Here is a 23,215-nt window from a genome sequence, read left to right as displayed (position 1 = left end):
ATGCCCACTTTAGCAGAAATGGCTTCTAGTAGGTATTATACATAGCTGCCCACCAGTCTCTGACATCGACAATAAAATTTGAGAGTGTTTCTCCATGCCAAGTTCCTTCAGTTGGTTGTGGGTTTTCTTGCATGCCCTGTCTATTTCAGTAGGATTCAGAATCATGGATTTGACTAGGCCTGTCCATAACCATTGTGACAGCTTAGGGTTTTCTCGCACCCTTGTACCCTCAGACCACACGTCAGACACCCGGTAAAAGTCCAAAAGATGAATATTTATTATAATAATAAGTGCACAAAGCACGCTCCTCTCCACAATTCTCAAATAAACAATACAATAATCCAATAACCAATCCTCCACTACCAGAAGCTTAGCCACCCTGCCTCCCAACTCAGCTCGCCCGTCTGGGATTTTCCATAGTCCTTTATACTCCTTGACCCGGAAGTGTTTGAGCCCTGGGTCGGGTAATTCTCTTTTTCTTCAGCCCGGAAGTATATCATTCCTTCTATTTCCGCAATTGTGAATTACTTCCGGGCTATAAGGAAAATATAAGTCCCTGGGCCTCCCTGCAGCGTCCTCCAGTGGCCCCCATGGTATCCAGCAAGGCTGTGGTGAAATATTCCAAGTTCCAGGATGTCCTGCTGGAATTCAGGGCCCTTTCATGTTGCAGGGATGGCTCCATCTGGCGGTTTGGGGGTGTTGGCTGGGATACACGGCTGGCAATCCCTCACAGTTCCCTCCCCTCAGCGAAGTCCAGTGGGGTTGAGCATACAGCCCCATGAGGGACGTCATCCTCCAGGAGGAGTTTCCGGTCGAACCTTGGCTGAACCTTGTGTCTCGTTCCCTGGAGAATCTAGGGGGAATATTATTCTGAATCGACATCTGGTCCCCCGCTCTCCAAGGACAGTTTCGCCAAATGTGGCCCAACCTTCGGCATCCATAGCACCATCTCCATCCTCCTGTTATTCTCCCCCTGCGGGATTGAAAACAATCGGGAAAAGTTAGGTCCGCCCCTTTTCTTGCTGAAGAGGAGACCCCAGCCGCCTCTGTACTATTTACGCCCTTCTCCTTCTTGTTAGGAGACCCCTGTTTTATTTTTGGGATCTCCTGCTTTCTCTGGGGTATGTCGACAGTCTGGGTCTCTCTATGAGAGAAAGAAAGCCCCTTCCCTGTCTGTACCCCTTTGGATTTATTAATAACACGGGTCGGGTTCTTTAGGATCGAATCGCTCCGAGAGACAGCACCATCCAGCTGCTCTGGCTCGATCGGCCCTTCCCCTGGCCGCTCTGTAAACGTATCGGCCTCTCTTGTAGGGCACACATCCACTTGGCACCCGCTATGGATTAAACGCGGGCTCGTGTCACTCTGCGTCCCTATTTCATTATATACGGTACCGGCTTTACCTACCTGTACTGCCAAATCAATTAACACGGGAGGCTCTCGGTCTAATCGCCGCAGGTACTCACATACTCTTCTTAAAGGCGTTTCGGCCGCTGCTCCCAGATCTCCAACAATCTTCTTAATTGCCACTACTGCCTGCAAAATACTCCGCACGGGCTCAATTAATTTTTCGAGCTCCCGCACGTCAAAATAGTTAGTTAATTCGGCCGGAGGTTGGCTTACTTCCTGGTTTGCCATACCGTCCGGCCGGGAGCCAATGAACACACCCGCTGTCGGCACGTGCTCTGACCGGTTCTGCACGAGTTTCTGGGAATTGGAGTTCTCTACGGACGAGGACTGGGCCGCCATCTTTAGCTGACTGCGATCTGCCTGTATTAATTTGTCGGCAGATCGACCAGCCATTTCCCGGCCCTCCTTACCTTCTCTTGGGTTGAGCGGTGCTTCGCTCATCTCCCCCTTCCCTTTCGGAAAGTCCAAGTCCGTCTTCTTTTGAGCAAAGTCGAAAGTAGCAGGACATGGACCTCCTCCTTTCCCAAATCCTTCGGGGAGGGTCACGTGTCCTTCGCCAGCACCCGACATGCGGAAGTCCGTTTCATTGTCCGTCTGCCCGCATAAAAGCGCCACACTGTCTTCGGGAGATTCTCCTGCATCCCGCAGAACTTCCGGATGATCTTTTCCGAGGTATGTGCATGGTACAAAATGAGTAATTTTAAATAGATTATCTATTATATTTCCGGCACATACCTCGTTGTAGTTTTCTTCGTCTGGAGTCCTCTCCGGATCCGTGTAGTCGCCCTGTCGCTCATCCCGAGTGTCGGCCATGACGAACATGGAACTTCCGCTGGTGCTGTTGCCCTGCTTTGCCTTCTTCTTCCCCATTACGGACTTGAAAATAGGGTTAGTGGCGATTTTTCTGTGTGTCTTGATGCTGCCTTCTTGGGGTATTCTGTCCACAATAAAATTTTTAAATTCAGGTCCTCTGCCAAACTGACGGCCAGAGAATCCTGCCGAAACTATGGCAATTGTGACAGCTTAGGGTTTTCTTGCACCCTTGTACCCTCAGACCACATGTCAGACACCCGGTAAAAGTCCAAAAGATGAATATTTATTATAATAATAAGTGCACAAAGCACGCTCCTCTCCACAATTCTCAAATAAACAATACAATAATCCAATAACCAATCCTCCACTCCCAGACGTTTAGCCACCCTGCCTCCCAACTCAGCTCGCCCGTCTGGGATTTTCCATAGTCCTTTATACTCCTTGACCCGGAAGTGTTTGAGCCCTTAGTCCATGTGATTATCCAACACTTCCGGGTCGAGTAATTCTCTTTTTCTTCAGCCCGGAAGTATATCATTCCTTCTATTTCTGCAATCGTGAATTATCCAGCAAGGCTGTGGTGAAAGACTCCAAGTTTCAGGATGCCCTGTTGGAATTCCCTTTCCCTGGGAAAACCCTTTCATGTTGCAGGGATGGCTCCATCTGGCGGTTTGGGGGTGTTGGCTGTGATACACGGTTGGCAATCCCTCACACCCTCCATTTCATTTTTTGAGCCACTCTTTAATGGCTAGTGTGCTTCAAATCGTTATCGTTTTGAAAGATCCATCTCTGGTTCAACTTCAACTTTTGGACAAGCAGCCATAATTTCTCCTGTCCTCTAGTACACTTTGATATGGTGTAGAATTCAAAGTTGACTCGACAACTGCATGCTGCCCCATCCTTGAGGCAGCAAAGCAACCCCAAACCAGAACATTTCCACCACCTTTCTTCACACTTGGTATGAGGTTCTCCTCCCGAAATGCTGTATTCAGTTTGCGCCAAATATATTTACTGTGGCCAAACAACTGTGTTCAGAGCACATTTGTTTCAGGTTTGGTCTTTGCTAAGATGTTCAATGTCAAGCTGTAGTTGTGTGCTAATGTTCTTATTTAGACAGCAAAGGCTTTTTCCTATCGCACCTCACATGCAGGTGAAATTTGTACAATGATAGATGCATGCACTTTGACATCAACTATTGGAAAAGCTACCTACAGGTCCCATTATTAACTTTTTAAGTTCTTGGAGATTTCTTTTAGTATCACATGGTCTTGTGAAAAATTTGTTGAGCCAATCAGTTCTGGACAAATTAGTAGTCGTTTGAAATCTACAACCCTTTTTGATGATTCTCGTTACAGTGGAATGATTGATTTCAGATTAATTGGTAATCTTTTAAAATCCCTTCCCATACTCCTACGCATCCACAACTTTCCTTCTGAAGCCCTTAGAGAGCTCTTTTAATTTTTTTGATGATGACGTCAACAGCAAAGACTGGAGCCTTGATGTCTGCAGTTTAAATAAGACAAGGTCTACCTGTAGACTCCCTAAGGAGGTTCTGATTATTGATACACCTCGTCTGGAACACCTGATTCCAATCCGATGGATCTGAAATGGTGATGAACGTTGGGATGGACTTTTATCATGTGGAAAATCTGCATTTTAGATTAAGAGAATGAATACATAATGTCAGTTTTATCTGTCATTTGTTCACCACCTTTATCAATGGGCACTGCATGAAGATCAAATGTTTACATGTTTAGATACTTTAGAAAAAGTCAACAGTTTTCATGGGGTGTACTTAATTTTTCATATAACTGAACCTGTGTCTTCAGGTGTAGAAACCTGTGCAGTGTATCAAATTCTCTGCCTTATCATGTGTATGTGTTTTTTTTAATAGGCAAGGAAGATAATGCAGAAGAAAATGAGTAAATGAAGACCTGACCAACAGGATTGCAATTTTCTTTTTGTATTGAAATTATTTTTAAAGACAGAAAATTGACTCAGTTTTGCACATTCTTGCAATGACACAACACAACAGCTTCTTGATGGATGTAGAAGTGTGTATTCAAGTGTCAGAGCATCTGCAATACTTACTCACGTGAGCCTTAAGGAACATGCTGATATTGAAATGTCTATGAACACAGACACATTTCTCATATAGCACAAGATTTATTTTAAACATAGGTTTAGATTATTCCTAGAGCACCGAGTACTATCTATCTAGTCTACTGTGAATTCATTAAAACACTCAATTAATACTTTAGCAAATGACCACACACATTCTGCTGCTATTTTCTGTTGTTTCCTAATATACTTTGGAAATGACATGGAATTTCTTTTTATTTTCCAAAGGACAACTTTTCAGACTGGAGTCTGCTCCTTATCTTAAATTTAATTCTTTACATTTTTAATTTTTCACATTAAAATTTGACAGTTTTTAATACTCATTAATTACCCAAACCAGTAATTTTAAAGTGATACTGTGTAATTTTAACATAAGTCTTTGATCAAATGTAAGATTTATCTGTTTTTGGGGATGTTTCTATTTTTAGAATAATCACATTTTTATTTATTTTTGCATGCTGATTTTAAGGTTGATATACCAGGGCTAGATATATAAATATGAATGATTACAAATGCCTGTATTTGTTGACAGTAGAATGTATGCACATTTTATTTCAAGAATCCCAGTGACTTTTCCTGATTTCTTTAATTGTGTACTGTATATGAAATTACATACTTAACATTGTAATTTCTGTTGATTTTATGTATACTGTATTTATATTTTGGATAATCTTATAGTATGACAATTTCACATTATTTTTTGGTATGACGTTCTACAGTTTGGTAGATCATTTTTAAATACAGGAGATCTAAGCCATAATGTGATGTTCACACTGAAGTGCTAGCTATCGTTAATTGAAACTGGAGCTCGAAAATCAGGGGTGGCTGACAATCATCGGTAATGGAGTTTACTGCTTGTGTTATCTGTTGAGTTTTTGGCATTTGATCATTACTGAAGCAAAGGTTTGTGCACTCAGTTTAAATCTACTGAATACGACTACATTCAGCCAAGTACATTATGCAACTAGAGTTAGAAAATAGGCTTTTATATTTTGTTTTTAAGTATTCGTGTGTATAAGGACCATAGTCATGGTATTGTACATAATTAAAATGTGTTGCGTATAATTTATATTAACTAAAAAATGGGTCATCTACTTTTTTACTACACCATTTTTATTAACTACACTTGCTCCAAGCAGTCTATATTACACGAAAAAGATTACTCGAAGTCCAGTATGACCATTTTGTTGTGTATAAGAGCCACAGGAAAGAATCCTGCCATCTGTTATTTGTATGGCAGCAATTCACATTTCTTTATCAAATCAGAGTGTCCTAATGTGATTTAATCTGCAGGATTCAGTAGTAGTAGTAGTTATTTTTTCTTCAAGATTCGGTTGTCTTTTGAAGTAATGTATTATCTGTTTTTACAACTAATGCAGGTCTTGTACTGTGTGACCTTCATATGCTGCAAAACCTTGATGGTCACATACACTATATAATGGATGGCAGTGGTGCTTTTGTAACACTTCACCAGTAAAGTCATGTTACTCTGAGCTTAATAAATTACATTTCCATCATGTTGTTTGTCACTAGCAATTGGTTCCTATTGAGAAGCCCTGAAAGCCTCCAGGCTGTGGGCTTTTTAATTCCCTTAGTGTAGTACGTTTTCCCAGTGCTTGTAAAGTTTAAAAAAAAAAAAAAGCTGTTTTAAAAATTTAACTAGAAGAAAATGTTTTTATCACCAGCTTAACTATGTTAAAGTTACTAGACTGGACTTCTCGGTAATATTTATGTCTGGAGACAACCACAAGTGAATTTTGGTTAACGGTGAGTTTGAACAATTAGATGGCTCACTGAGTGTTGCATTTCTAAACCAACCCAATGTCTCGTGAAGGCAGACCACAAAGTAGAGGCGGTGATTTCAAACTGCAAAGATCAGAGGTGCTCTTGTTAACCTTATCTGACAGACAGCAAACTTCTAATTACGAAGAAATGTCTACAGTCGAAAAAATATCCTCAAAACATTCTATTAGACATAGAAATGTATTTTGCATGTACAGACAGCACAGTTGCACATTTTAAAAATAAAGGTAACCTGTTGCAAGAGAAAAAACATTCTGTAGAATCAGATTAAACACTGACATTCGACAGCATCAATGGATAAACAATAAACGTGAACGATATGTTGTTTCAGGTGCTGCATGTGCTCTCTGTTGTTCAGTGTTAACATGATAGTGGAGGAGTTGATGTACACTTGAAAAAGATGGCAGTTATATTCATGAGAATATGAACAGCAAACTGCACATTTGAAGTAAATGGTGTGTTACACTCCATCAACAGGTCCACTGTTAAGAGAGTTGATAACAAGAAGCCACAGAAGATGCAGATTTCAGTACTCAAAACAACTGAATGAACAAATCTGCCTAACACCACCAGTAAAAACACAGATGAAGCTGCACAACATTCACCTCCCAACTGCACGTCTAAGCAAATATCTAAAAACTTAGCATTACTGTCAACTTGGAAATGCAAACATGCCATGCCAGAACAGCTGCAGTGGTTTAACATTTTGTACTATATACCCATAGAACACAATGCTTACCTAAACTATATGTGCTGTTACAGTATGTGCCACAATAATTTTAGTCACTTCTCAAACATGTGGAGCCCAGTAGCTGCAGTGGTCTACGGGCGCGTGTGTCCGTCTGTCTCCACCATCACAGCCCTCATTCCAATGTGCACATTAAATGTTAAGCTTCAGTTACTTTTTGCTACTGTGCCACCGAAAGAATAACAGCAACTCTCTCAGCATCAAGTTCAGTATCTTTCGCTTTCTCCCTGAAACTCTAGCGGTGGTTTAAAATCCACAGACTGGAGGAACTGAGGCCAAGTGTTGTAGGAAGAAGCCCTGGGCTGAAGCCTTTGCAGCACTAGATTTCACTGCTGTTCACTACACAGTTTTTAACAGGTTGTCCCCAGACATATATTTTTAAGAATAACGTCTGGCTCCACAAGAATATTTAAATTGTACACTGGATTATAAAGCCTTTTGATAAACACACAAAATGAATTACTAACTTTGTAAACAATTATATTTAAAAAGTTTTGGTATTTTCAAAATAAATTAAAAAATGACTTGCATACAATACAGACTGTTCTTCTCTCTCTCTTTTCTCTAAGAAACTAAATGCTGTAGCATACTGTCGACAGGTTGGAGACATGTTAGGTGCTGGTCAGATATTTAGGTAAGAGTTTCCCTGAGCTCTGTACATGTAACTGTAGACTTGAACTTGAAATCCTAAACACCTTCATGCTTACTGTACACATGTACATTTTTGTATTCATTGAAAATTTATAAATATTTCTTGTTGTCAAAAATGTAAATTTAAGTATATTTGAAACAAGGCTATTTGTTGGTCCATTGAATAAACATTTTCTGTTTGCATGGATTTTCAAAGTTGTGTGTCCTAGTTGACTCAAAGTGAACCTCATGTGAATTTGGTGGTTCCTTCCTACTCCTGATGTTCCCACGGTAGGACCAAGTCCCCAAAACATCCTTATTTGGATTAAGAGTTTTGGAAAATTTATTACGGTGTGGATGTTTGAGTTTTTAATTCAATCAATCAATCAACATTTATTTATATAGCACATATTCATACAAAAAAAATGTACCTCAAAGTGCTTTACAAAATGAATAGAGAAATAGAAGACACAATAAAAGATAAACATAAGAAAAATGGAAAAATAGCCATGGAAATTAAATGTTAATTTGGGTCTAACCCAGAGTTTTTAGAATATTTTATTTTGCGGACCAGGTTGTGCTTTTGCAACCAAACCAGAAAATATATTTTATTATACAGAGGTAACTGACAAATTTATCCTTGGTGTTAACCCCGAGTCTTTCTCGGGCTCAGAATTTTGTGTAAATACAGTTAACCCTGAATGTCTCTCGGGATAAGCTGTTATGATTCTTTGTTATGGTGTTAAGCCCGAATAATGCTTGAGACAGTACTCTAGTTGATAAAACAACTTTATGCTACAAAGAAATCATGAATATTTCTATATGTTTGCCACTTTATGGAATCTTCTCAATATTCATGAATGAGGTGGAGCTTTGACCCAAAACACAAGTAAACAAGAAGCTGTAAAGCTAGTTTTAGAACCAACTGAAATATTAGTTGAATCCAATGATTCTGACGACAATCAAAATTTGTCTTCAGATGGTGATACGGATGTATACGGCACTGAACAACTGAATCACTGGCACATGCCTAGTGAATTCAGTCCTGTAAAGGTTTACAGAGGTTCAAGTGGGTGCATGGAAAAACTATTGTGATCAAGTAGAAATACATAAAGAAAAAAGGCATATAGAATTAAAAGATAAAAGTACACCCCCTGCCCAGTACCCACGTGGTGAGGAGTAATATACAAAACAGAGGAACTACCTAAATGGAACCTGCATGAAAAATCAAAGGGGGCAGTGGTCCAAAGCCAGAACACAAAAGAACATACAATGATCCCCTAAATGTGTCCCTAAAGTCACTGAACACCAGACATCTAGGACATCACCACGTTAGTAACTGACAGACATTTTCTTATGTTGAAGAGCAATGAGACATCTATCCCTAACATTCGGAACTCGAGAAGAATCGGGTCATAGAAAGATTTACAATCATCAACAGAAAAGCAAGAAGCCAGTAGAGCGTTCTGGTGACAAGAGTGTGGAAACGCCTAGGAGAAGAGAGAGGAACCGGGACAGAGACCTTAAAATAAAAGACAAGCAGTGAAAAACATGTAGATGAAGGTTCCAGAAACATAGGGAGCAGAATTGATGGGGGGTTTAGACCAGTGGATAAGAGCTATACTAATAAAAGGCAAAGCCCTCACTCACTCACTCACTGACTCACTCACTCACTGACTCATCACTAATTCTCCAACTTCCCGTGTAGGTAGAAGGCTGACATTTGGCAGGCTTATTCCTTACAGCTTACTTACAAAAGTTGGGCAGGTTTCATTTCGAAATTCTACGTGTAATGGTCATAACTGGAACCTATTTTTTCGTCCATATACTGTAATAGACTGCAGCTCGATGGCCGTGGGAGGAGGAGTTCCATCTCGCGTCATCACGCCTCCCACGTAATTGAGTGCCAGCACATATAAGGTAAATATTTGCGGGTGAAGGACTGTGCTTAGCATATTCATAAGTAAAAATATCTGAACCACAAACTGATGTTAATTATATTTTGTCCATGAATACTTATTAAATAATTCCAAATAGTCTGTCCGCTTCCTTTCATAGCTTTTCCGATGGTTGTGCTGCTTCCAGGCATGTATTTTTGTATTAAAGCATTTAACCAATCACATCTCAGCCATCATGTGTTGCCAGGCAGAGAGGACTTCACAATCCGTTGTGCAGGCACTCTAACACAGAATAAATATCGATTAACCTGTTGCTTCAATCAATCAGATTTTCAGTTGGTGTTAGTACGGCCCTCTAGCAGGTGTACGGTGACGTCACCGTATTCAGACCCTTTGATTGGATAGAAGCCGAAGGTTCGACTTTCTGCATTAGCTTCGATGGGGATAGAAAGGGACTTTTTGATGGAACTGAGGTGCACGGATAATCTGTACGACAGAGTGATTGAACTGTTTTTGAGGAAAGAGAGGAGGATGGATTTTGTTTACAAATAATCTGAATTTTTGGTGAGTAAAATGTTGCGATTTTCCTAAATAATATTGCAAGTTTATGAGGCATTATTGATGTTTTTTTACGTGTGTCGCGGCTGTGGCTGCAGTAGAAAGGAACTTGTTCACCCCTGGTTTGTCTATTCAATAAAGGCATTTATTTTGGCTACAGGAGTTATCTATCTGCGATGCAGCAGCTCTTTATACTGTATTTCTGCATATTAAGATGGTTTTTATAACCATAAATTAGTTTTTGAGGGGCGGGTTGATTCAGACGGAGCAATACTGAATGCCTAGGTGTGAGATGCACGGTCCGCCAATGGACTAGATGATACGTAAATTTAATGAACATTACAACCCGAAAATAAACAAAACTGTAGAGAGGCCCATGATTAAATGAACGGTAAAAAAGTAAGAGCGAAGCGATGGTGACTTATTCAGGCAGGCAGGCGACAGCACAATAGCACGTGGGTTCGATGTAGTGCGCATTAAGTCGATCTAAAATGCGTGCTCAGATTCGAAAAAATATATCTCTTCAAGTTCTATTTGGATATAAGTAGGTTCTATTTAGTCAACAGAAATATCTTTGGTAGAAATGCAAGTTAAATTTAGTCTTTACATTTCTATGGTGAAGAAAAATTTATGAAATGATGACTAAATTTAACTTGCATTCCTACCAAAGATATTTCCAGTCAGCTAAATAAAAATTACTTATATTTAAAACTGGCAAAGTACCCGCGCTTCGCAGTGGAAAAGTAGTGTGTTAAAGAAGTTATGAAAAAGAAAAGGAAACATTTTAAAAATAACGCAAACTGATTGTCAATGTAATTGTTTTGTCACTGTTTTGAGTGTTGCTGTCATATATATATATATATATATATATATATATATATATATATATATATCTATATATATATATATATCTATACTAATAAAAGGCAAAGCCCTCACTCACTCACTCACTCACTGACTCACTGACTCACTCACTGACTCATCACTAATTCTCCAACTTCCCGTGTGGGTGGAAGGCTGAAATTTGGCAGGTTCATTCCTTACAGCTTCCTTACAAAAGTTGGGCAGGTTTTATATCGAAATTCTACGCGTAATGGTCATAACTGGAAGCTGTTTTCTCCATTTACTGTAATGGAGATGAGCTTCAACGCCGGGGCGGAGTTTCGTGTGACATCATCACGCCTCCCGTAATCACGCAGTACATAGAAAACCAGGAAGACCTCAAAAAAGCTCTCAAGAAAACATGCATTATATAATTGAGAAGGCAGCGAAACAATAAGAAGCGGCGAGTGACATATACAACCATATTCATGAGTTCTGCTACTTGAAACAAAGCACGATGTAAACCTACACTTTAAATTAAGTTCATAGACAGGCTGCGCTGGCGTTTGTAATTTAGTGCCTGCCCATATAAAGCCGTCCGTCAGAGGCAATCCAATAGCAAACTGCCGCGGGTAAATATTCACGGGTGAAGGACTGTGCTTATGGAGAGGAAGATGAGATGGTCAGGGTGGTGTTTGACACAAACTCAGCGAAACTGCGAGAGAAAGTTTTAAGTGCCAGGACTAAGGTAACAGTAAATACAGCCATGGACATAGCCGAGATGGCACCAGCACAGCTGGGAACCCGATGCATGTACACTGAGCGGCTCACGTGAACTGGCGCAGTGCACAGAAAAAGCAACAGTTCCAAAGAGCTGAACAAAACCGAATTACACAATTGAAAAGGCAGCAAAAATATGAAGCGCCTGATACATACAAGCATATTCATAAATCCAACTACTGCGGAAACAAAGCACACGTTGGAAAAAGTCAATGTCCCGCTAAAGGAAGACAGTGTAAAAAAAAACCCGTGCATGCAGTGTGTCAGGTCTCAGATAAAGAAGAAGACGAGCTGTTTATTGATGCAGTAAGAAACGAATCGATGAATGAAACCTGTCATCTTTACAGCGATTGACAAACATGGAATGTAACTTGAACACAACACATCCTACAAATACGAACCTGATTGAAAGAAATAATGATAATCAAATCCTTGATGACAGCAACACTCAGTAACACTCACAAAACAAATACTGTATATTGACAGTCATGTTACGTTATTTTTAAAATGTTCCCTTTTCTTTTTCTAGCTTTTTAACACACTACTTCTCGCTGCAATGCAGGTATATATATATATATATATATATATATATATATGTATATATATATATATATATCCCGATCTACATACTCGAATAATGGATACTTTATTCGCCATCAATGATTGTTTTGGTAAAGCCATACTCAGTGTATTCATTAGATGAGCGGTAAAAAGTAAGAGCGAGGGAGGATGACTTATTGAGGCATGCAGGCTGTAGTGTGCGTCAACTCTATCTGAATTGCGCGATCACATTTGAAAAAATATATCTTTTCAAGTTCTATTTAGTCCATATGTGTCAAACTCAAGGGCGCGGGCCACATCCGCCAGTGTAATTATATCCGCCCGAGATCATTTTATATACTGTATTATTGTTATTAAAGCCGGGTATATGAAGCGCTGGTAACACAATAAACTACAGATCCCATAATGCAGCGCTTCAGCTGCCTTGCCGAACACTTGCCACGTTAATCAAGTCTACCTTATGATGCTGCAAGTTATTGCGAAGCTAGCTCACACGATGCTGAAGAGAAAAGTTGATTCTGAAAATAGAGCCTTTAAAAACCGATGGGAGGCTGAGTATATGTTTACTGAACCCGTGTGTCTCATTTGTGGAGCTAATGTGGCTGTAATTACAGAATTTAATCTAACACGGCACTATAAAACAAAACATCAGGGTAACCTGAAAGACCTGAATGCAATGCAGAAGATACAGAAAGCAGAAGAATTAAATAAGAATCTGACACTTCAGCGGACGTTTTACCGTGCACAATCACAAAGTGATTTCAATTGAGCTGCTTTTATGGGAGACACAACCACTTGCCCCACTTTCCCTGTTGCCAAGTAATGTTAAACCAAGTCGTCACTACGGTGTTCCCAAATATGCACTTTGCTGATAAACTGGCGCACTGAGTTTGCACGCGCTTTGGTGACTTTGAAGAACAAAAAGTCCGTCTACATGCGGCTCGAACCTTGTGCATGTTTGGTAGCACATATCTGTGTGAGAAGCTCTTCTCAGTGATAAAGACTAACAAAACAGCACACAGGAGTCGCCTCACTGATGAGCACCTGCAATCCATCCTGAGAATCTCCACAACACAGAACCTCACACCAAACAGAAACGAACTTGTTGCCAAAAAAAGATGCCAGGCGTCCAGCTCTAAAATGACATATGAGCAAAGACAACTGAATGATTTGATTTGTTATTGCTGAAAGGAACACATTTTATTTATATTTCCAGGTTTTGTTATGCAGCATGTTCATATTTGAATTTGTATAATTTTGACAGGATATATTTTTATGGAGAGCAAAATCTTTTGGGATATTTAAAATCTAAGTTTATTTTTATATAAAATTACATAAGAGTAAAGAAATTTGAATGTTTGTTCTTTTAAGTTATTTAAGGTTTGAGTTGATTTATTCACGAATAATATTCCTGTCTGTTTTTACCATTCCTACCAAAGATATTTCTGTCGACTAAATAAAAATTCCTTCTATTTAAAATTTAAATAGAACTTAAACAAATACGATAGTTCATAATATCCACGCAGACTTGCACGTAAGAGCGGGAGTTATCCGTTTTAACAAGCAGCGTATTGCACTGATACGAAATAGCTGTGTGTGGTATATATGTAGATATGTATGTATATGTATATATATGTTTATATATATGTGTGTGTGTGTATGTATATATATATATATATATATATATATATATATATATATGTTTGTGTGTGTGTGTGTGTAAATATATATATATATATATTTATATATATATATATATGACAGCAACACTCATCACTCACAACAGTGACAAAACAATTACATTGACAATCATGTTACGTTATTTTCAAAATGTTTCCTTTTCTTTTTCATTGCTTCTTTAACACACTACTTCTCCGCTCTGCCTTGAGGTATTTACTAGTATATATATATATTGTAATGGATGGCCGGCCATTTATCCCAGCCAATACCCCCAAGCTGCCAGGTGGAGCCCTCCTTGCAGCGTGGAGGTCCCCAGAAGACCAGCAGGGCATCATGGACATTGGAGTTTTATGCAAAGCCCTGCTGGATGCCGTGGGGGCCACAGGAGGAGCTGCAGGGAGGACCGAGGGCTTCTTAGTGCCCTGTGACCTGGAGGTTCGTCACAGGAAGGGCGGCGGACTTCCGGGTTGAAGAAAGGGACTATTTACCCTGACTCGGAAGGAATAAGGACTTGTGGACTATTGGGCAGAAACACTTCCGGGTCAGGAGGTATAAAAGGATTATGAGAACTCCCAGACAACAAGCTGAGCTGGGTGGAAGGGTGGCAACGTGTCTGGGAGCTGGAGGATTGTTTATTATTGATTGTATTGTGAGTTTAATGAGAATTGTGGTGGAGAGTGTGCTTTGTGCACTGTGGCGACAAAATAAAGTCAATTGGAGGACTTTTACCTGGTGTCTGGAGTCGTGGACAGGGGTTCAAGGGAGCGAGGGCGCCCCCTATCGTTCACAATATATATATATATTTATATATATATATATATATATATATATGCAGTACGTAGAAACGCTGAAGAAAAAACGCATACAAGCTTATTCATAAGTGCAGCTACTGCGGAATCAAAGCACGGTGTAAACCGTAAGTTTAAATTTAGTTTATGGACACACTCCCGCTGCCGTTTGTCATACTTTCGTCGAATACTTTATTCGCGAGATACAAGTTTAATGAGAAGACACGAGGTATAAATGAGACTTTGAGTCACTTTGTAACAGAGTTAAAATTGCTGTAGCGACAAACTTTTAAGTGCCGGGTCTTAGCTAACATTAAATAAAGCCGTGGACATCGCAACATCACACAAGAGAGCAGCTCACGTGAACTGAATGAGCGCATGATCAGTGATCACTTCCATGCATCAAACCTGTTCAAAAAACGCATTACACAATTGACAAGGTAGGAAAAGAATATGCTCCGAGCTGAGCTCGACAGCTAACGTGGTCTTGCGGAAGCAACTTCGTTATGCTGCCACCAAATACTCACAGAAAAATCTGCAAGTTAATAACACGCTGTCTCTAGAGTTTCTCCACACTCAATGTATTCCTTTCATCCCCGTTATACCCTCTGATCTCCCATTTCAGTTCAAATGCCTCCAATTTCCAGTAAGGCTCTACTTCGCGATGACAAGTAATAAGTCCCAGGGACAGACCCTACAAAAGGTTGCTATTCATTTCAGGCAAGATTGCTTTACTCCTGGACAACTATATGTTTTAACAAGCAGCGTATTGCACTGATATGAAATAGCCTGCCGATTTAATTATTTTGGAATGGATAGATAAATTAAGATTTTGTACAAATAATGATTTTCATTTTTCTTCCTCGATGGATTCTGGCACCCCCAGCAACAGCTGCTCGCACCCCAAAGGGTATATATATACATATATTGTGATCACAGAGGAGGGCTTGTGCCTCCTCCAGACCGCAAGGGGGCATCCGTCCTGGTTATGTTGGGGGCCTCGGGTACAGGGCTTGGAAGCACAACCCTGTAGGGGCCCGTGGCCACCGCCAGGCGGTCGCCTCCTTGCAGTCTGGAGGAGGCACAAGCCCTCCTGGTCCTCCTGGGGGACCACACGGGATATTCCGGCACCAGGGTGCCGCCTGTTTGTTGTTACATCTTTTACAGTGGCGTAGCCGACAGGATACCAGTCCGAGAGAGATGACTGAAGGACAAGTCCTCAACACAGTGCTGCAGGGAATGAACGCCACTGTAAAAGATGTAACAACAACATAAAATTTAAGGGTTTTCCGGCCCCGTATATTGTAGACAATCCACAATTCAATAAATCAAACTCTTGTCAAATATAAACAAAACAGTTCATATGCACGATACCATTCTGAGGCGTCGGCGGCCATTTTATAGGGGAGGAACTGGAAGTGGAGGAATGCTGGGAAGGAACTGTGAGGGAGGATGGGACTGCTGACGTCAGGAAAGATGGCGGAGGAAGGGCGGAAGTAGACGTACTGCGGGAAGGCTTCTGATGGAGGAGCGTCTCTTTTCCTGGAAGACATTAAAGGAGAAAGGTTAGTACCCGCCACTCCCTGCGTGACGTCTTTCGAAGCGGTTTAAGGTCCATCCAGCGGTCTCCTACTCAGCGTGCATGCGTGCCAATATATATATATATATATATATATATATATATATATATATATATATATATACTAGCAAAATACCGCGCTTCGCAGCGGAGAAGAAGTGTGTTAAAGAAGCAATGAAAAAGAAAAGGAAACATTTTGAAAATAACGTAACATGATTGTCAATGTAATTGTTTTGTCACTGTTGTGAGTGATGAGTGTTGTTGTCATATATATATATATATATATATATATATATATATATATATATATACACACACACATATAAACATATATATATACATATACACATATATACATACATATTTATATCTACATATATACACATACATATACATACACACATACATACATACACACACACACATATACACACAAATACATATATATATATATACATACACACACACATATATAAACATATATATACATATACATACATATCTACATATATACACACACAGCTATTTCGTATCAGTGCAATACGCTGCTTGTTAAATGGATAACTCCCGCTCTTACGTGCAAGTCTGCGTGGATATTATGAACTATCGTATTTGTTCAAGTTCTATTTAAATTTTAAATAGAAGGAATTTTTATTTAGTCGACAGAAATATCTTTGGTAGGAATGGTAAAACAGACAGGAATATTATTCGTGAATAAATCAACTCAAACCTTAAATAACTTAAAAGAACAAACATTCAAATTTCTTTACTCTTATGTAAATTTATATAAAAAATAAACTTAGATTTTAAATATCCCAAAAGATTTTGCTCTCCATAAAAATATATCCTTTCAAAATTATACAAATTCAAATATGAACATGCTGCATAACAAAACCTGGAAATATAAATAAAATGTGTTCCTTTCAGCAATAACAAATCAAATCATTCAGTTGTCTTTGCTCATATGTCATTTTAGAGCTGGACGCCTGGCATCTATTTTTGGCAACAGGTTCGTTTCTGTTTGGTGTGAGGTTCTGTGTTGTGGAGATTCTCAGGATGGATTGCAGGTGCTCATCAGTGAGGCGACTCCTGTGTGCTGTTTTGTTAGTCTTTATCACTGAGAAGAGCTTCTCACACAGATATGTGCTACCAAACATGCACAAGGTTCGAGCCGCATGTAGACGGACTTTTTGTTCTTCAAAGTCACCAAAGCGCCGTGCAAACTCAGTGCGCTCAGTTTATCAGCAAAGTGCGATTTGGGAACACCGTAGTGACGACTTGGTTTAACATTACTTGGCAACAGGGAAAGCTGCACTGGTGCATTTGTGTCTCCCATAAAAGCAACTTCACTTGAAATCACTTTGTGATTGTGCACGGGTAAAAACGTCCGCTGAAGTGTCAGATTCTTATTTAATTCTTCTGCTTTCTGTATCTTCTGCATTGCATTCAGGTCTTTCAGCCTCACTGATGAGCACCTGCAATCCATCCTGAGAATCTCCACAACACAGAACTCCCTGATGTTTTGTCTCATAGTGCCGTCTTAGATTAAATTCTGTAATTACAGCCACATTAGCTCCACAAATGAGACACACGGGTTCAGTAAACATATACTCAGCCTCCCATCGGTTTTAAAGGCTCTATTTTCAGAATCAACTTTTCTCTTCAGCATCGTGTGAGCTAGCTTCGCAATAACTTGCAGCATCATAAGGTAGACTTGATTAACGTGGTAAGTGTTGGCAAGGCAGCTGAAGCGCTGCATTATGGGATCTGTAGTTTATTGTGTTACCAGCGCTTCATATACCCGGCTTTAATAACAATAATACAGTATATAAAATGATCTCGGGCGGATATAATTACACGCCGGGCCGGATGTGGCCCGCGCCCTTGAGTTTGACACATATGGACTAAATAGAACTTGAAAAGATATATTTTTCAAATGTGATCGCAATTCAGATAGAGTTGACGCGCACTACAGCCTGCATGCCTCAATAAGTCATCCTCCCCTCGCTCTTACTTTTTTACCTTTCATCTAATGAATACACTGAGTATGGCTTTACCAAAACAATCATTGATGGCGAATAAAGTATCCATTATTCGAGTATGTAGATCGGGATATATATATATATACATATATATATACCGCGTACGCAGCGAGAAGTAGTGTGTTAAAAAAGCTAGAAAAAGAAAAGGGAACATTTTAAAAATAACGTAACATGACTGTCAATATACAGTATTTGTTTTGTGAGTGTTACTGAGTGTTGCTGTCATCAAGGATTTGATTATCATTATTTCTTTCAATCAGGTTCGTATTTGTAGGATGTGTTGTGTTCAAGTTACATTCCGTGTTTGTCAATCGTTGTAAAGATGACAGGTTTCATTCATCGATTCGTTTCTTACTGCATCAATAAACAGCTCGTCTTCTTCTTTATCTGAGACCTGACACACTGCATGCACGGGTTTTTTACACTGTCTTCCTTTAGCGGGACATTGACTTTTTCCACCGTGTGCTTTGTTTCCACAGTAGCTGCATTTATGAATATGCTGTATCAGACGCTTCATATTTTTGCTGCCTTTTCAATTGTGTAATTCGGTTTTGTTCAGCTCTTTGGAACTGTTGCTTTTATCTGTGCACTGCGCCAGTTCACGTGAGCCACTCGGTGTACATGCATCGAAGTTCCCAGCTGTGCTGGTGCCATCTCGTGCTATGTCCATGGCTGTATTTAATGTTACCTTAGTCCTGGCACTTAAAACTTTCTCTCGCGTTTCGCTGAGTTTGTGTCAAACACCACCCTGACCATCTCATCTTCCTCTCCATAAGCACAGTCCTTCACCCGTGAATATTTACCCGTGGCAGTTTGCTATTGGATTGCCGCTGATGGACGGCCTTATATGGGCAGGCACTAAATTACAAACGCCAGCGCAGCCTGTCTATGAACTTAATTTAAAGTGTAGGTTTACATCGTGCTTTGTTTCCAAGTAGCAGAACTCATGAATATGGTTGTATATGTCACTCGCCGCTTCTTATTGTTTCGCTGCCTTCTCAATTATATAATGCATGTTTTCTTCAGCGCTTTTTGAGGTCTTCCTGGTTTTCTATGTACTGCGTGATTACGTGGGAGGCGTGATGATGTCACACGAAACTCCCCCACGGCGTTGAAGCTCATCTCCATTACAGTAAATGGAGAAAACAGCTTCCAGTTATGACCATTACGCGTAGAATTTCGATATAAAACCTGCCCAACTTTTGTAAGGAAGCTGTAAGGAATGAACCTGCCAAATTTCAGCCTTCCACCCACACGGGAAGTTGGAGAATTAGTGATGAGTCAGTGAGTGAGTCAGTGAGTGAGTGAGTGAGGGCTTTGCCTTTTATTAGTATAGATATATATATACACACACACATATAAACATATATATACATATACACACACATATATACATACATACATATATATATATATATATATATATATATATATATACCCTTTGGGGTGTGAACAGCTGTTGCTGGGGGTGCCAGAATCCATCGAGGAAGAAAAATGAAAAACATTATTTGTACAAAACCTTAAATTATCTATCCATTCCTAAATAATTAAATGGGCAGGCTATTTCATATCAGTGCAATACGCTGCTTGTTAAAACAGATGGCTTCCACTCTTACGTGCACGTAGTGCTGCATGGGCATTATGAACTATCTTATCTGTTCAAGTTGTATTTAAATTTTAAATGTAAGTAATTTTTATTTAGTCGGCAGAAATATCTTTGGTAGGAATGTAAGTTAAATTTAGTCATAAAGTACATTCCTACCAAAGATATTTCACACCTAGGCATTCAGTATTGCTCCGTCTGAATCAACCCGCCCCTCAAAAACTAATTTATGGTTATAAAAACCATCTTAATATGCAGAAATACAGTATAAAGAGCCGCTGCATCGCAGATAGATAACTCCTGTAGCCACAATAAATGCCTTTATTGAATAGACAACCCAGGGGTGAACAAGTTCCTTTCTACTGCAGCCACAGCCGCAACACACATAAAAAACATCAATAATGACTCATAAACTTGCAATATTATTTAGGAAAATCGTAACATTTTACTCACCAAAAATTCAGATTATTTGTAAACAAAATCCATCCTCCTCTCTTTCCTCAAAAACAGTTCAATCACTCTGTCGTACAGATTATCCGTGCACCTCAGTTCCACCAAAAAGTCCCTTTCTATCCCCATCGAAACTAATGCTGAAAGTTGAACCTTCGGCTTCTATCCAATCAAAGGGTCTGAATACGGTGACGTCACCGTACGCCTGCTAGAGGGCCGTACTAACACCAACTGAAAATCTGATTGGTTGAAGCAACAGGTTAATCGATATTTATTCTGTGTTAGAGTGCCTGCACAACGGATTGTGAAGTCCTCTCTGCCTGGTAACACATGATGGCTGAGATGTGATTGGTTAAATGCTTTAATACAAAAATACATGCCTGGAAGCAGCACAACCATCGGAAAAGCTATGAAAGGAAGCGGACAGACTATTTGGAATTATTTAATAAGTATTCATGGACAAAATATAATTAACATCAGTTTGTGATTCAGATATTTTCACTTATGAATATGCTAAGCACAGTCCTTGACCCGCGAATATTTACCTTATGTGGGCAGGCACTCAATTATGTGGGAGACGTTATGACGCGAGATGGAACTCCTCCTCCCACGGCCATCGAGCTGCAGTCTATTACAGTATATGGACGAAAAAATAGGTTCCAGTTATGACCATTACACGTAGAATTTCGAAATGAAACCTGCCCAACTTTTGTAAGTAAGCTGTAAGGAATGAGCCTGCCAAATTTCAGTCTTCTACCTACACGGGAAGTTGGAGAATTAGTGTTGAGTGAGTGAGTGAGTGAGGGCTTTGCCTTTTATTAGTATATACTAGCAAAATACCTGTGCTTCGCAGTGGAGAAGTACTGTGTTAAAGAAGTAATGAAAAAGAAAAGGAAGCATTTTGAAAATAACGTAACATGATTGTCAATGTAATTGTTTTGTCACTGTTGTGAGTGATGAGTGTTGCTGTCATATATATATACACACACACACATATGTACATATAATATATATATATATATATATATATACACTGTGGCCGCCGGGACGCCCAGGAGGACCGGAGGAGGGATTGTACTTCCTCCAGACCATGAGGGGGCGACCGCCCTGGTTACGTTGGGGCCACGGGTAAAGGGCTTGGAAGCCCAGCCCTGTAGGAACCCGTGGCCACCGCCAGGCAGCGCCCCGTGCCTGTAGAAACCTGGAGCCCAGCACTTCCGCCACACCAGGAAGTGCTGGGGGGAAGAAGACAGGGGGCACCGGAGGGCTTCCGGGTGCGCAGCCGCCATTTCCGCCACACTGGGGCATGTCTGCGGAGGAATGCCGGGAAGCAGCTGGAGCCCATCCGGGTTCCTATATAAGGGGCCGCCTCCCTTCATTCAGTAGCGGAAGTCGGGTGGAAGAGGACGGAGCTGGAGAGAGGACTGGAGGCGGCCAAGAGATAGGCACAAAGGACTGTGAGGCGTGGACTTTTGGGGGATCGGTGCTGGAGGCACTGGGACGTGCACTGAAAAGTGAAGTGTAAATATTGTAAATAAAGGGTGTGTTGGGTGAACTAACGATGTCCGTCTATCTGTGTCCGGGCCATCTTTCACAACACATACGTGCACATATATATACATATACATATCTACATATACACACACATACACACACACATATATATATATATACACACACAAATACATATATATACACACACACAAATACATATACATATATATACACACACAAATACATTCATATCTACATATATACATATACACACATATATACAGTGGTGTGAAAAACTATTTGCCCCCTTCCTGATTTCTTATTCTTTTGCATGTTTGTCACACAAAATGTTTCTGATCATCAAACACATTTAACCATTAGTCAAATATAACACAAGTAAACACAAAATGCAGTTTTTAAATGATGGTTTTTATTATTTAGGAAGAAAAAAAATCCAAACCTACATGGCCCTGTGTGAAAAAGTAATTGCCACTTTTTCAAAAATAACCTAACTGTGGTGTATCACACCTGAGTTCAATTTCCGTAGCCACCCCCAGGCCTGATTACTGCCACACCTGTTTCAATCAAGAAATCACTTAAATAGGAGCTGCCTGACACAGAGAAGTAGACCAAAAGCACCTCAAAAGTTAGAAATCATGCCAAGATCCAAAGAAATTCAGGAATAAATGAGAACAGAAGTAATTGAGATCTATCAGTCTGGTAAAGGTTATAAAGCCATTTCTAAAGCTTTGGGACTCCAGCGAACCACAGTGAGAGCCATTATCCACAAATGGCAAAGACATGGAACAGTGGTGAACCTTCCCAGGTGTGGCCGGCCGACCAAACTTACCCCACGAGCGCAGAGACGACTCATCCGAGAGGTCACAAAAGAATTATCTAAAGAACTGCAGGCCTCACTTGCCTCAATTAAGGTCAGTGTTCACGACTCCACCATAAGAAAGAGACTGGGCAAAAACGGCTTGCATGGCAGATTTCCAAGACGCAAACCACTGTTAAGCAAAAAGAACATTAGGGCTCGTCTCAATTTTGCTAAGAAACATTTCAATGATTGCCAAGACTTTTGGGAAAATACTTTGTTTACTGATGAGACAAAAGTTGAACTTTTTGGAAGGCAAATGTCCGGTTACATCTGGCGTAAAAGGAACACAGCATTTCAGAAAAAGAACATCATACCAACAGTAAAATATGGTGGTGGTAGTGTGATGGTCTGGGGTTGTTTTGCTGCTTCAGGACCTGGAAGGCTTGCTGTGATAGATGGAACCATGAATTCTACTGTCTACCAAAAAATCCTGAAGGAGAATGTCCGGCCATCTGTTCGTCAACTCAAGCTGAAGCGATCTTGGGTGCTGCAACAGGACAATGACCCAAAACACACCAGCAAATCCACCTCTGAATGGCTGAAGAAAAACCAAAATGA

At 40.1% G+C, this 23,215-nt stretch overlaps 1 protein-coding gene across 6 annotated transcripts in view; it reads left to right on the top strand.

Moving 5' to 3' along the window:
• The window catches only part of arhgef11 (Rho guanine nucleotide exchange factor (GEF) 11), a 209,432-nt gene extending 201,702 nt beyond the window's left edge, over nt 1-7,730 (top strand). For all 6 annotated transcript variants that reach the window (XM_039742341.1, XM_039742340.1, XM_039742338.1 and 3 more), the window contains one exon: nt 4,115-7,730. In XM_039742341.1, coding sequence (XP_039598275.1) covers nt 4,115-4,146 — 32 coding nt within the window. In that variant the 3' untranslated portion in view covers nt 4,147-7,730. The remainder of the gene's footprint in view (nt 1-4,114) is intronic.
• The last annotated feature ends 15,485 nt before the right edge of the window (nt 7,731-23,215 follow it).

Source organism: Polypterus senegalus, chromosome 18 (genome assembly GCF_016835505.1).
Source record: "Polypterus senegalus isolate Bchr_013 chromosome 18, ASM1683550v1, whole genome shotgun sequence".
Taxonomy (NCBI): Eukaryota; Metazoa; Chordata; class Cladistia; order Polypteriformes; family Polypteridae; genus Polypterus; species Polypterus senegalus.
Note: the sequence above shows the minus strand (reverse complement) of the source record. Positions and strands in the feature narration are given on the sequence as shown.